At 38.0% G+C, this 15214-nt stretch overlaps 1 protein-coding gene across 1 annotated transcript; it reads right to left on the bottom strand.

The window, feature by feature from the left end:
* Positions 1–1328: 1328 nt before the first annotated feature.
* Positions 1329–14704, bottom strand: LOC134740775 (BRCA2-interacting transcriptional repressor EMSY). Its single transcript, XM_063673379.1, has 6 exons — positions 14496–14704; positions 14178–14352; positions 6931–7234; positions 6688–6856; positions 4685–6523; positions 1329–4241 (listed from the first exon to the last, which is right to left on the bottom strand). Exons 1-6 carry the CDS (start codon positions 14554–14556, stop codon positions 3910–3912), a joined length of 2880 nt encoding a protein of 959 aa, XP_063529449.1. The 5' UTR covers positions 14557–14704; the 3' UTR covers positions 1329–3909.
* Positions 14705–15214: the final 510 nt, after the last annotated feature.

Below are 15214 nucleotides of genomic sequence, written 5' to 3'. Positions count from 1 at the left end.
AATCGTTCTTGTTTTCCTAATTAGCGACCCGATAAACCATAGAAACAATACCCATGTTGATTTTCAGACTTTGGCACCACATTTCCCCCTATTAGGGGGGAATTTGCAAAAAAACCTGTAACACGTGTTTATTCATTTATCGTTAGGAATACTTCTGTGAAGTTTCGAATATAATAGTCTAACTAATCTTGTTTCCCCATACAAACTTTGAACCCCCATTTAACCCCCTTGGGGGGTGAAATTTTGAAAAAAAAAATTTCTTAGTGCACCCCTAGACCTTATAAGAAACCTACGTGCCAAATTTGGAATCTCTAGAACCAGCGGTTTGGGTTGTGTGTTGATATATCTGTCAGGCAGTCAGTCAGTCAGTCAGTCAGTCAGTCAGTTTCTTCTTTTATATATTTAGATGTTGATTGGTTTATTCTAATAATTAAACTGATTTATACACATTTTCTTTCACTTTATACAGTTAAGCATTATTTCCAGATAGTAATGTTCCCAGTAACTTTGGAAAAATACCTGGTAATATTGGGAATGTTACCGGTAACATTGGGAATTTACTCTCTCAGAGATTCCTTGACTGTTTTATGACTGTAAATAATAGCATTATTATTTTCTTAAGTATTTAACACGAAAAAAGCATATACAATTCTAATAATTTTTTCAAAGTTACTCAATGTTTCCGATCTGGGTAATGTTACTGGTAGCATTACCGGGAATATTCCCACTTTTGAGTAAGTTACTGGTAACGACCCATCACTAACCTACATACATATACATATTTGAAAAGGATGGAACTTTATATCAGCGACACACACTATGTACAAGATTAACACAAACTATAAAATAATTCATAACGTTAATTTATTCTTAAACAAGGATGAATTTAGGATGGCCTGTGCGAACAGCGCTTACATAATCTTACTCCAAGTGCATGTAAACCATTTTGTTACCTAGTTGGTACCACATCTTCGTTAACTTAGAATTTGGCAGATGGGTTTTTAAGTTTGATTTTCTACCTTAATATTAGAAACTGAAATCTAGATGTCATATAGGTACTAAATAATGTGACCAAGACCACCGGTGGCCGAGGCCGGAAACGAACCGTCGTCTTCAGCTTACGCGGCTAACGTCCTTGACCACTAGACCACCCGGTCACAGCGGTCAATGTTTAATAATTTGATTTGTTCCCTAGTTGCCTATTTTTCAGGCAGTGTAGGTAATGTTACAAGAATCATACTATTAAGCGACGTTTTAAATGTCGACTTTATTCTGTTTGTGTTAAGTTAGAAAATCAAATGCATAAAAACCTTTATTTTGTTTTAACGTTTTGATCGCCACAGTCGGCTGTGGCCGCCATCGGAATGTCTTGCCAAGGACGCCAACGACGGCTACAGCCGACAGCTTCGTCAATGTAATAGGGACTTACGCGGGACTCAGTAAAGTTCAATTTCGCTTAAATAATCGCGATCGCCTGGCGTCCGGGACACGGCATATTCCTTCGCCGTCTGGCGTTCAAAAGGTTTTAACCTTACTAAAGGTATTATCTGAATGTTGAAGCAGATATGTTTTGCAACCAGAGAGCGCACAACGTGCAACTGTTTATTAAAAACACGTAAATTTAACGTTTGTGCAACCGGGCACATGGGCAAAAAAATCAATTTTATTTCGAGGTGATTTAGTTTATTTCATTAATATATTCACGGTGCAATCGATTGTACATACATGTGCCAAATTGTTTTTAAAATCAGACCAATGAGCGTAAATGAAAATAATCTCGCTGTAATCAAAGTAAGTATACCTAACTAAACATCAGTTCTCTAACTTTGATATTGACAGATAACACTCAAGATCTTGAAGGTAGGAACTTGAAACTTTAATCGTCAAAAACTGATAAGATAGTTGCACTTTATCCACATGACATTTTCCTCGCGTTAGTGTAGTGTTTTTTGAAATCTTTCGCTTGCTCGGATATCAATATTAGCACGAGGGGTTAAACAAATAACGATTTAAATGTTGGAAAACTCTTCTAAAAAAGATTTGTTAAAATTCAACCCATAAGACGGTGAGTTTTAACGAATTCTAAGCACACAAATTTGGACTGTAATTTAGGCGTTTTCTAAAATAAATATTGAAAACCTGATTCTTTCAAATCTGGACATTCTTGGGCTCATTCTACTCGGACTCGACAGGATTCTCCACCCTGCTATTAAAAAAAGATGACCCAAAATGTCCATTACATTACGTCACGTTTTAGTTTGAAATTTGTATGTGCGTGACGTAGCGGAATGTAGAATTGTGCTGGACTAATATTCGATGTAACATCTGTGTTAACCACGATTCTAGCAAATAAATTACAAATTACAATTACAAATTTTTGGGACATTTTTTTAATCATCAGAATTGAATATGGTAGTGATTCTGAGTAGAATGAGCCCAAAAACATCAGGATCTGTGAGAATCAGGTTTTTAATATATATTGTAGATAACGCCCATTTACAGTTTCAAGGTTATTAATTCAGTAGGCAATTTTTGACATAAGCATACGAAGTGTTAAAATATACAATCAAACAAGAATCTCGAAAGATCCACCCACATGGACAACGTAACATATCAGGGCATTTGTATTGCAAACAATTTAATTCATAAGGGGGTGTGCGATTGCCAGTGCCACTAGTAACGCCTAGTACTGGAGCCTGGTGGTTTAAATTAGCACTAACCGCCTGGCTTAGTTTTATCCTCCGTAAACGTGTTAATGTTAGTAGGTCCGAAACTTCTCTCAAATATCACAGGTATTAACTAACACCTATCTTGTTACCCTTTTTTTCACGTGATACTTATCTAGCGTTTTTTGCCTAAGTAGCAATATTCTTATGCCTCGTCGAAATGACTCAACAATTTTTGTGATTAAACTAGGTAATTTCATAGTTACGAACACCGCCGGCGCGCTTCTTTTTCTAATATTATTTTTATTACTGACCACAATCGATCTTCATTTACCGCGTAAGTTAATTAAGTAAAAAGATTTCATGTAAACTATTTTGAATAGCAATGAATTTATGTAAATAGGTATAGAGTAGGCAATTTGAATAAACAAATTACCTACCTTATTTGCAACTACAGTGGATAATAATAAGTTGATTTCAGAGCGCATTATGAAGCTAATGAAGACTCGGAAACACATTTTTACTCGAAAATACGTCGCTGTGAGCGTACACCTGTAGCTCAACTTTGATTGATATTAGTATTTTTTATTTGCATGAGTAAAGGTACTAAAGGTAGTAAACGCAGACGCATGGAATCTACCTAATAAATGATCTTTGATTCAGGGTTATTGGCGAAAATCAGTCGTTTCATGCAGTGCGATACTATTGTATACATACTGAGTAATATATATTTATCTACAAACATTAACAGATAATTATGTATATAGTTATCTCCAAAAATATACCAACACAAGTATATTAAATATAGTGGCGGTTGATATATTTCTGAAAAAATACCGTTAAATGCAAGGGCTATCAAACAATTCAAGATTTTATAAGAACAAGTGTGCAACTCATTCCTATAAAACGCTGTAAAGTGGATTGGGGTAAGATTGAGAGGGTTTTTCATGAGGGGTTAGACAAAAAATCGTCCGAATGCCGAAGCGATCTTACCCCTCATGAAAAACGCTTTCAATCTTATCCCAACGCACCTTACATTATGGAAATGAGATTTGAATTCGAATAATTTCGAATTACTAAGCCTCTTTATTCCAAGGGAATAGACGTGTAATACATTGTCACAAAATAGACCGGCCAAAACTGTCAATGATTTCACAGAATAAATTACAAAAAAACGTCATACAAAGTTTACCCCTCGCCTATCACTTCACACATCACATTATATGTCTTAAAAGTGTCTGTTTCACTGTTTGTTGTCGGACGGGCTCGGCTCGTCGTCCGCCATGATGCTCTCCTCTAGATACGGGAACTCGTCGAGGCTCATATCGTTGGTACTGATAGCGGTACTGAACACGTCTATGCGTCTGTGGCGCGACCGCGCCTCGGCCACTTTCTCCGACAACTTTTCTTTGGCGACCGTGAGAGCGTCCGCCTCCGCTGGGTTTTTCACCGCGCTTTTAGATTTGAGCGCGAACGACGAGTCGTTGCTCGATGAACCCTCGTCTTGGAGCTGGCTGAGTAACGTTCGCGTCGCTTTTGACATTGCGCTAGAACTGTACATTTCGCTCCTTTCCCCTAAAAAATAAAAAAAAATAAAAATAAACAATTTTGATTAGCGGAACGAAACGTTCAGTTTTATACGGTATTGAATTTTAGTGAAAATAAAATAGCAGACATGTGTACAATACAAAGTAGTTTTGATTACCAATTTTTTTATTTGTCTTTTGGTATTTTCGGAGGTTTGCATATTAAATAACATTGAATAAGAAATCGACCAAGTGCGAGTCGGACTCTAGCACGAAGGGTTCCGTGCCATTAGGCAAAAAAAATCACGTTTGTTGTATGGGACTCACTTAAATATTTATTTTATTCTGTTTTTAGTATTTGTGGTTATAGCGGCAACAGAAATACATCATCTGTGAAAATTTCAACTGTCTAGCTATCACAGTTCATGAATCTTAGAAAGTTGGGTACGAAACCCTAAAAAGTAGCCGTATTTAATTAATCTGATATCTTACCACTGGGCGTCGCCCGTTGTATCGTCTCTTGCGAGTGCTTCGCCTTCGCCTTCCGGTTGTCGACCATGTACTCGCTGTCACTGTCGCTGGACATGCCCAGGTCTAGGTGTAGAGAATTCAGTTTGTCTTCCTCGTCCTTTCCTTTTCTCGACACCGTGTCGAGTTCCATCTCCCAGTCGGTAACGCTCGAAGAATCCTTCGCGCCCTCTTTGTTAAAGTTACATTTGGCGTCTTCATCTTTTATAATGCTTAAACCAGACTCTTCAATAGGTCCGATATCGCCTATACTCTCTGATGCGGAATCTATGCTCGCGTTACACGTCTCCTCTGACATTTGGGAATCGAACAAAACTGGTGTGTCCTGAGTTATCGCCTGGGATTTTTTGCTTTCGTCGGAAAGGCGAGCCGCGCTGCCTCGACTGTCCAAGATCTCCGACATAGTCGTCGTCCGGCCTGACTGATCATTGTTTAACTCGAGAACGATCACGTTTCCCGGACACTTGCTAGCTTCCGTCTGCTCTGGCTTGGAGGCTTGTAACAGCTGGTTCACGTTCTTACCCATGATTATTTTGGACATGTCGTTACCGTTTTTGGTAAACGATAAAGCTTTACCTATCGTCGCGCCTTTTTGCACGACGATGACGCTGCCTTTTGCGCTCGCGGGTCTTACAATAGGGTTAGAGATTTTGGTGGTGGATACTGGGGTGAGTCCTTTCACTGGGACAATGTCGGCCAAATTGGCGGTTTTGATGGTCTCCGCGCCTACTACCTTTGTGACTGGTGCTGGCGTGCTTACCGCGCTAGCTGGTTTCGACACGACAGTTACGGCAGGCGATTTAGTGGCTTGAGTGAGCGATTGGGAACTGACCGGGACCAACTTCATACCAGTCGGAATCCCTTTGAAATGCAAGAGCGGCAGCTGGACCTCCGACCCCGTTTTCGTCCGCGACTTGGCGGGTAACACGACCATCTTTTGACCGGGTTTTTGGTTTAGGACAAAGGTTTTGGCGGATACTTTTAAGTCGGTGGCGGGGATGCCTTTAGGCGTAAACGTTTCCGTGCGCGGCGCAACCGGTGCCGAATCCTTACTAGGCGTGCGCATAGCGGACGAGGTTATGATTATCTTAGAATTCAAATTCTTATGGTCTGGAGGTTTGGATACTACGATCATCTTGTCAGACATGGGTGCCGGCGTTGCCTGTTTGGTGACGGGCCCTATCAGCTTGGTAGTGACGATTTTTCCAGCCGGATTAATCGCCTTTTGAGTAGAGCTCGGCGCGACGACCACCTGACGGTTCGAGAGGACTTTGATTCCCTCTGGTTTCTGTAGGATTTTCATTTCGGGTGGTTTCTTATCTGCGGGTGGTTCCGGCCGGCGGCCTTTTAGTAGGAGTTGGTGAGGTTTGGGCGCGCCGTGTTTGGATACTGGGGTTTGTGCTTGGAAGGAGGCAGGGTCGGGGCTGTCGGACACGCCAAGTTCGTGCGGGACTGTAGCCGGCTGGGTCAGCAGCGCCATGGTCGGGGAGTCTGTGAGCATGCCAGGTGAGGAGAGCACTTTGGGCTTGAGTTCATCCATGTAGTCTGGCTTGGTTTTGCCGCCGAGTACTGACTGAGCATATGTAGCCTGGAAAGTGCCCGGTGGTCCGGCATAGTCAGGCGGGTAACGCTTGCCGGGGGAGCCTGGGATCTCCTGTGCCTTCTTGGGCTGGCGCTGGTTTGGAGCCTTATGCTTGTGCGAGCGGTGTTTGTGGGCCCGTGGTTGGTGTGGGTGACTTGATTTGCTTGTGGACACTTTGCTCACTTGGTTGTAGGAGTGTTTTGATTGCCCTGATGATTTACCTGGGGAAATAATAATGTCAGTCAATTTACAAATACATGTAGGAAGAAATTTAAATTTTCTAAAGTTTATGTTAATCAAAATTTCCATTCTATAATGGAACTTTGTAATACATTTCCTTAATAAAGTAAGAAGTTGAAATAATTTACAAAAAAAAATTAATTACTTGTAGCAGGCTGTGAATATTTCGAGTAAATCTGTGACAGGTTAAGATGTTTCTGATTCGTGTTAGCTGGGATGTTCCTCATATTTTTCACTGGTATTGTGGAATCATCCGGTATTGATCCACCTTCGGGTACTTTTCTTTTTCGGTTGACAAGCTCAGTTTCCCAAAGCTGAAAAGCAGTCAAATTATAGTAAAGTCACAAGATAATTTCAAGAGTTCAATCATGTTAATGCTTTTATTTACTTTAGAAGTTTGATCTTCCATAGCAATAGGAGGGTATAGCATCTCGTCCATCATCTCATTCGTCTGCAGAGCACCCTCTGCCGTTTCTCCCTCGGGGTCCGGCAACTCCTCTTCACTAGATTTAGGAGCCACCAACTTGTCAGCTTCTAATTTCTTCAAGATTTCTTTGTTTTCCTCCTTGATGGCTTCCGCTGCTCTATCCGCAATCTCTGTGTAGGCGGTCTGTGGAATGCCGCGAGGCATCAGGGGCACTCTTCTTCTGCCTTCGCTGATCCATCCTAATCCTGTGTTTGGACCTGTTAACCTAAAAAAAGATAAATAGACAACATTGTAGAAGTTTTTGAAACTTTCTAACAGTGAACATTAGTCTTATTTTAAAGAATAGAAGAAAGAAGAATAATAATTTTATAGAATCCATACTGAATATTATAAATGCGAAAGTGTGCCTGTCTGTCTGTTACCTCTTCACGCTTAAACCACTGAACCAATTTAGTTGAAATTTGGTATAGAGATAGTTTGAGTCCCGGGGAAGGACATTATGGTAGTTTTTATCCCAGAAATAATTCTTTATGGGAGCGAAAAGGGGGTGGAAGTTTGTATGGGGAATCGATAAAAAGCAGATTGGTTAAAAAATAAGGTACCCAAATTACTAACTCCACGCAGACAGAGTCGCGGGCAAAAGCTAGAAAATAATATTATACAGAATATGATTTAAGATTTCCTTTGTAGAATACACTTGAAATAAAAAAAAATGATATTTAATAAGTTTAAACATTTAACCTCTAGCATCCCACGGTCGTAACTGACCGAATAAAACGAAACTAAGGTATCCGTTTAATCTTGGGCATATTTGCCTATCATATGTCCGGATGTTCTCCTCTACAGTTTGCATTTCTCAACCGATTCTCGTGAAATTTTGCGAGCAGGGTCAATAATTAAATAGATTTTTTTTGTTAATTCTGTTTTTGGATTAATTCTCAATGGCGGGATACGGGATCACGAGGTCTAGAGCTCCAATAAAAATTTAATCATTATTACATGGAACGGAGTCGCTTTTGTTTAGTTTTGTTCGATTATAAACAAATTCAACTCTATTTTCTAATACTTACCATTGATTCAAAGAACCATGGGCAACTTTGTATGAAGCCTGGTCCCAAAACCAACAGAGTTGGGAGACTTGAGAGTTAGGTCATTAGATAGGTATTTCTATGTACTTCATTTTGTTCTAAGGGCACCAAGCGAAATTCCATTGCCGAACTGAGATATATGTATTCTAGCTAAAATGTCGTCACCTTTATTACCCAGGCAATAGAGTCCAAGTAAGTAGTTAATTGCTGCAGGGTAGAGGGCGAGCGCGGCGAATGGTTTGCCGCGCTCGTCCGGCCGTAGACTCTATTGCCTAGGTAATAAGGGTGTCGACATTTTGACTAAAATACAAATATTTCAGTTCTGCAATGGAATTCCACTTGGTGCCCATAGAACAAAATGAAGTACATATAAATACCTATCTAATGACCTAACTCTCAAGTCTCCCAACTCTGTTGGTTTTGGGGCTATTTTGTCGCATAGTCCTTTGACTGCCAATTTATGTTAAAAACTTTTTTGAAAAAGTCTAATGTATGTTTTTACTTTTACCTTACTTACCTAACAAGAACCTCTAATTAAGCATCCATCATCTCCATATGTTACAATAAAAAATCATACATCAACTTTATTTGCTAACCAGATACATTTTCGGTATCTTGGTTGCCAAAAAATTGACTTTTACACCAAATTCAAGGTTTGAAATGATCCAGACAATTATACTTGTTGACAATTTTCAAATAATGAATGAAATAATTACTTAACGAGGAATGCCCTCTAAAAATAAAAGTTGAATTGATTTAATAATTATCACATAATCTATCAATTTTATGCATTTTTTTGTTAGAATTTTCATTTTTGAATAAATTCATGCCTTTGGATATATCTCATCCTACGAGTACGAGGCTTTTTTTCCATGCTCAGTTCAATAACAACATAATCTTGTACAGTAAACAGTTTAATTAGTAGATAGGCTTCATGATAACTTTACGAGTTATCTATCACTAGACATTCTAGATTGCAACTGTCAGTATTTTTCGCTGAATAACATTTTTGATGACCCAGATGTGAAATAAAGGCAAATTTTTTCATTGAATAAATATTTATTTTAAAAGGAAAATTATGGTAACTTCTAATATTTTTGTATCAATATTGAAACATTCCTGTTCCAAAATATAAATGTCCATGGCATTTTCCAAAAATTTATGAGAAAGCTTTTAACTTTTAGGATTTTATAAAAAATTTAAAACTTTCGCGTTTTGAACACACATTAAATCACATTTACAATCGGGTCTAACGCAAATTTATTTTGTTACCTTTATTTACCGACGTTTCGACACAGATTTTACTGGTCGTGGTCGCGGCTAACTGACGTCTCAGCAAAATGTGTGACTACTCCGTGTGACTACCCGACGAAAAGTGCATGAAAAAGTTTGGGGTAGACATAACATTTTTAAACCACCCACTACACATAAATGTTAATTATGCGGTAAAGGGCTAAGTGACGATGAGGAACATTTGCATTGCCAAAGTCATAGTAATACCTCATCCATCAAACATTACTTTCAATGAAACAAGTGACAACATAGAAGATAGCTGTACAAAATCATTATTAGCAATACTTGATGACACATTTTTCAAACAGATTTTGATTCAGAGACTAAAAGGATGTTTTATGTAAGGCGGCGACAGTCTTTCAGGTATGTTTAGTTGTTGTTTTTTTTAGTAAAGTTAATAAGTTATTTCAATAAACAAATTATTCGTGGCAATTCATTTGGCGAATAAATTATTCCACGAATAATTTATTCATATATTATTCAGGTATTTTTTTTCGCGGCAATAAATATATTTCTGATTCTGATTCAAATAAGAATAATCATCCGACATTTTTATTTGTCATTCGCGAATAATTTTGTTATTCTTATTCGTTATTCGTCATTCAAATAAATTTTGCCCATCTCTATGTTACATTACACCAACCATTTGGAGCCACTTTTGACCCCTACGTAGCTCAAAATCTATTAAACATAAACAAATAAAATTTGGTTCATTTATTAAGACCTCTAAGGCTTACTATAACACCAAATTTCATTCGGGATTTTTCTCACGGACTTAGGTACATACCTACTCACATATTGACTCACCTAACACCAAAAACCTAACCCACTTCCAGATGACCTAGCAAGTTGAAATTTGGCATCCAGCTGTGAAAATTGGTGTGGTTACGAAACTGAGATAAAGAAACAGTGATTTTTTTACGATTTGTATTATTTTCCAAAAAACAGTTTTTATTTACATGCTAAGCGCCTATCGAATTTGTAATAACAAAAATAAAGTTTAGTTTCGAAATCAATTATGATGAATACTAATAATTTATGTACAAAAAGCAATGATATCTCATCAAAAACATAAATGTGAAATGAGTTCAACGCGCATATAACTCCTCTGGAGTTGAAGGCGTACATAGGCTACGGAGACTGCTTAACATCAGGCGGGCCGTATGCTTGTTTGCCACCGACGTAGTATATAAAAAAAAAGAGAGCCAAGTTCAATATTAAGAATAGGTATGCGTCGTTGTTGATTTAGCTGAAAAAATAATCTATATGGGTGAGATTGGGATGTAATTAAAATTCAGGATTTGACTCAGCTAGTTTTTACGTAACACGCTTTATTATATTTCTCTGTTGTGTCTGTGTTTTAGGGTTCCGTACCCAAAGGGTAAAAACGGGACTCTATTATCGCATGAACACTAGACAGTTGTAATTTTGACAGATGATGTATTTCTGTTGCTGTTATAACAATTTAACAAATACTAAAAACAGAAGAAAATAAATATTTAAGTGGGGCTCCCATACAACAAACGTGATTTTTTTTGCCGTTTTTAGGGTTCCGTACCCAAAGGGTAAAAACAGGACCCTATTACTAAGACTCCACTGTCTGTCCGTCTGTCACCAGGCTGTATCTCATGAACCGTGATAGCTAGACAGTTGAAATTTTCACAGATGATGTATTTCAGTTGGCGCTATTACAACAAATACTAAAAACAGAATAAAATAAGTATTTAAGTGGGGCTCCCATACAACAAACGTGATTTTTTTGCTGTTTTTTACGTAATGGTACGGAACCCTTCGTGCGCGAACTCGCACTTGGCCGGCTTTTCAAAATTTAGTTTGTTGGTATAAATCCTAGCCAAGACAAATCCTGCACTTTAATTACATGCCAAGCGAACTAGAACTTGGCACCCATCTCAATTCTTTTTCCAACGAAATCAACAACAATGCATGCATACATATTCAGAATATTGAACTTGGCTATCATTTCACATTTATGTTTTTGATGGGATTATTATTTCAGTATTTATATACGTTATAAATCTATAAGGCTATGCTACATACTGTGATAAGTAAAAATTAAAACAAAAAAAATAAGCTTGAGATTGACTTATCATAAATCATTACAAAATTTTCATTTGTACCAAAGAACTCCATAATACATGGATACAGTCTAAGGAAAAAACGTGCCTCAAAAATCAAGAAAATTTTATTCTCGACCAGATGGCGCCACAACCTTTGACCTACTCTCGGATAGATGGCATTGATGGTTTCCTTTGCTATTAAAACAATTTTAATGCATATCAGTGAGTGGGTCAAAATAATATAAAAATAATTAATGCAAATAAAAAAAATCACATCCATATATATTTTTTTTTGATATTTTTATTTTTGTTTTAATCGTGAGTCGATAGATGGCAGTGAATTTACTGTGGCTACAAAATTTACGACAAATAAGACAGTACCGCTCTATCCTATTATATCCTCTTTGATTTCCACTAAAAATGATTAAACACATTTAAATACTACAGGTATTTAAGGGTTCATCCATTAATTATGTCACACGAATTTCTAGGTTTTTTGACCCTTCCCCCCTTCCTTGTCACACTTGGTCACATTCGGTAAACCCCTCCCCCTGGTGTGATGTCACATTTTTTCAATGAAATCGGCAAATCAAATTATTAAGATACGCAGTGTTAGATGATAGACAATTCGGTTTTCGTGCTGGTCTGTCTACTGAGAGTGCTATTCTGGTTCTGAAGCACACCGTCAGGTACTCCACTGACAGGAGAACCCCCGTGTGCGCTGCTTTTCTCGATCTTTCGAAGGCCTTCGACCTAGTGTCATATGAAAAACTATGGGAGAAGCTGCAGAAGGCGGGTCTTCCTCAAGAACTGATAAGACTGTTAAAATATTGGTACAACAATCAGTATAATTTTGTGAGGTGGGGGATGTCGGTATCGGATGGTTATAGAGCTCAGTGTGGAGTAAGGCAAGGGGGACTTACATCTCCACTACTGTTTAACATTTATGTTAACCAGCTGATTGTCGAGCTCAGCAGCACCATGGTTGGCTGTTCGATCGGTGGTAAAATGGTAAATAACATAAGTTACGCTGACGACATGGTGCTGTTGAGCCCGTCGATCAGTGCTATGAACAAATTGTTAAAGGTGTGTGACACGTATGCGGAGTCTCACGGGCTCATCTATAATATTAAAAAAAGTGAGATACTCATCTTCCGAGCTGGTAACAAGACCCTACCAATAGTTGAGCCGGTGACACTCGGCGGCGTGGCCTTGAACAGAGTATCCAGTTTTAAATACCTGGGACATGTAATCACCGAGGATCTAAAGGACGATGCGGATATTGAGAGGGAACGCAGGGCACTGGCAGTAAGAGCTAATATGTTGATTCGCAGGTTTGCGCGTTGTACAGTGGAGGTCAAGAAAACATTGTTCATGTCGTATTGCCAATCATTCTACACGTGCGGCCTGTGGATCAATTATACGAAGCGTGCTTACAGTGCTCTGCGTGTCCAGTTCAATAACGGCTTCAGGATGCTGTTGGGGCTACCACGCTTTTGCAGTGCATCAGGCATGTTTGCACAAGCACGAATGGACGATTTTCATGCCATAATAAGAAAAAGAATCGCCTCTCAAATGTATCGCCTGCGGGGTAGCACCAACAGCTTGCTGGTAGATATAGCCAAGAGTAGGGATTGTCCGTTTTTTAGCCACTGGGCGTCGGCTCATCGTCCTGTTTACCGGGACCCCAAATAAGTAAAAAAATAAGAACTGTAATGCCTAGGTTAAGATGTACTAACTCTAATATTATAAGTCTGTATATAACTAACAATCTATGGGCAGTCTGGCCTGAAATAAAGAATTTTATTTTATTTATTATTATTATTAATATTTTATCAAATTATTTTGACAAAAGAAATATTAGTAATTTTATAACCTAAAACTGATTAGGAAAGAAAATTAATTGAATAAAAACGATAATTGTTCCAAAAACTTGTTATTTAACTGTAACAGTGTATAAAACCATTTAAAGTGACGTCAGTCGTCACAAAGTTTGTGACTCCCCCCTTCCCCTTGTCACAACATGTCACATTTTCTTGACCCCCCCCCCCCCCTAACCGTGTGTTGTAATTAATGGATGACCCCTTATATTATGTAAGTAAATTTATATTTAAGTCTCGGTTTCAATTTGTAATGGGAATAATGTCTGATACGAAATCAAAAAAATATAATAAATACATTTATATTGCATTCTATACCTGATAATGTGTGTGACAATCTATTGTGAGTAATTAAAAGTAATTTAAATTTTAATATAAAAAACAAACAATAAAAAACAAAACTTTAAATAATCACAACAATATACCTGTTAACAATACAAATAATAAATTAACAAATATTTAGTTTAAAATTATTTTACTTGATTTAATTTATACCAAAAAAACTTTCATTATAAAGTGACATTTAAAATTAGGTTACCTGTCAAATTTCAAATCTTTATTATTATATATTTCCACTTTAAAACTGAATCAAAACAGTGTTAAATGTTCAATATATATCACCCTCTATTCATATAAATGTCAAAAACTAAAGCATCTATGAGGCCAAGACACTCAACAAAGACACAAAATCATTCCAACAATAATCAGTATTTCTCACTGTAAAATGATGTAAATGATTGTTTCTAATCAATGTGCCTACAATTTCAATAAAGGTTCATGATAGCTTCTATCCACAGCCATCTTTGACACAGTACAATGGTGTATAAAAATAAACTAAAAGCTAAAAAATATACCAAATATTAACTTACTGATGTGCAATAGTAGCCAACACCTCGTCATTAGAGACGCGTCGCGCCTCCGCGCTGTGACGATCGCTGCTAATATGCAAAACGGCGCGCAGTTCCTCAAGCAACTTTTTTCTGTTGTCTTCCAAAGCCCCTTGTGCTCTAAACACACTGATCATATTCGAGTAGGCTTCCAATTCTACAAACAAAGGAAGGTACCGATTTATAATTACAGAAACTCACGTACATTTCACGTTATAAAAGCTTATAACATACGCTCACAGTCAAAGAAAATGTTAGGAGGGAAAAATGAATGCCATTTATAAGACTAAAAATATATACCAAGTCTGCGAAGCGTTCGACGACATTCGTCGTGCGTCATGTTTAGAAGCATTGGCCACATTATTGGGCCGTTTTATTAAACACTGTTAATCCAAGGTTTGATTATAATAATATAACCATATTTTAAGAAATTCTCAATTGGCAAATATCCATACTGTTTACTTCACTTCAAACGACAATTTCGTTCATTTTGACACTTCAAGCAAGTAGATGCGAAATAATAACGGATGGCTTGCATCTTGTCTATGGTTTTTGGGGATACCAGCACGACACTCCAATTTCCTCAGAATATTCAGAATAAGGGTTGACTTTTTAGGTTAAAGTCTGTTAAGCCATTTCCGTCAGTAGAAAAATGCGGTAAATTAAAAAAAAGTAGGGGCTAAAGGTATTTGAATTTCGTGCCTTTTCTACTTGTGATGGGGTCACGTTCGCCAAGGCAGGCGTGGCCTCATATAACTCCCTTGTTTCCGACGGGAGCAAGGGTTTCCTAGTTAGCTCAGAGGAGATAGAGGGTGCAGGGCGATGGAAAGAAACACAGGTTAATGCTGTAACACAAATCGGCGGGCTTTCATGATGGTTTGTTGAGAACTATGCTCGCTTAAATCTAGACGTCCTAGGCTAGGTACGACGCGGGGGTGACTCTAGGTATCGTAACAGTACGGCGCGAACCCTAAACTAAGCCAACCGCGAGGTGGGATCGGCATCTCCTAAGAGTTAAA

Source organism: Cydia strobilella, chromosome 4 (genome assembly GCF_947568885.1).
Source record: "Cydia strobilella chromosome 4, ilCydStro3.1, whole genome shotgun sequence".
Lineage (NCBI taxonomy): Eukaryota > Metazoa > Arthropoda > Insecta > Lepidoptera > Tortricidae > Cydia > Cydia strobilella.
Note: the sequence above shows the minus strand (reverse complement) of the source record. Positions and strands in the feature narration are given on the sequence as shown.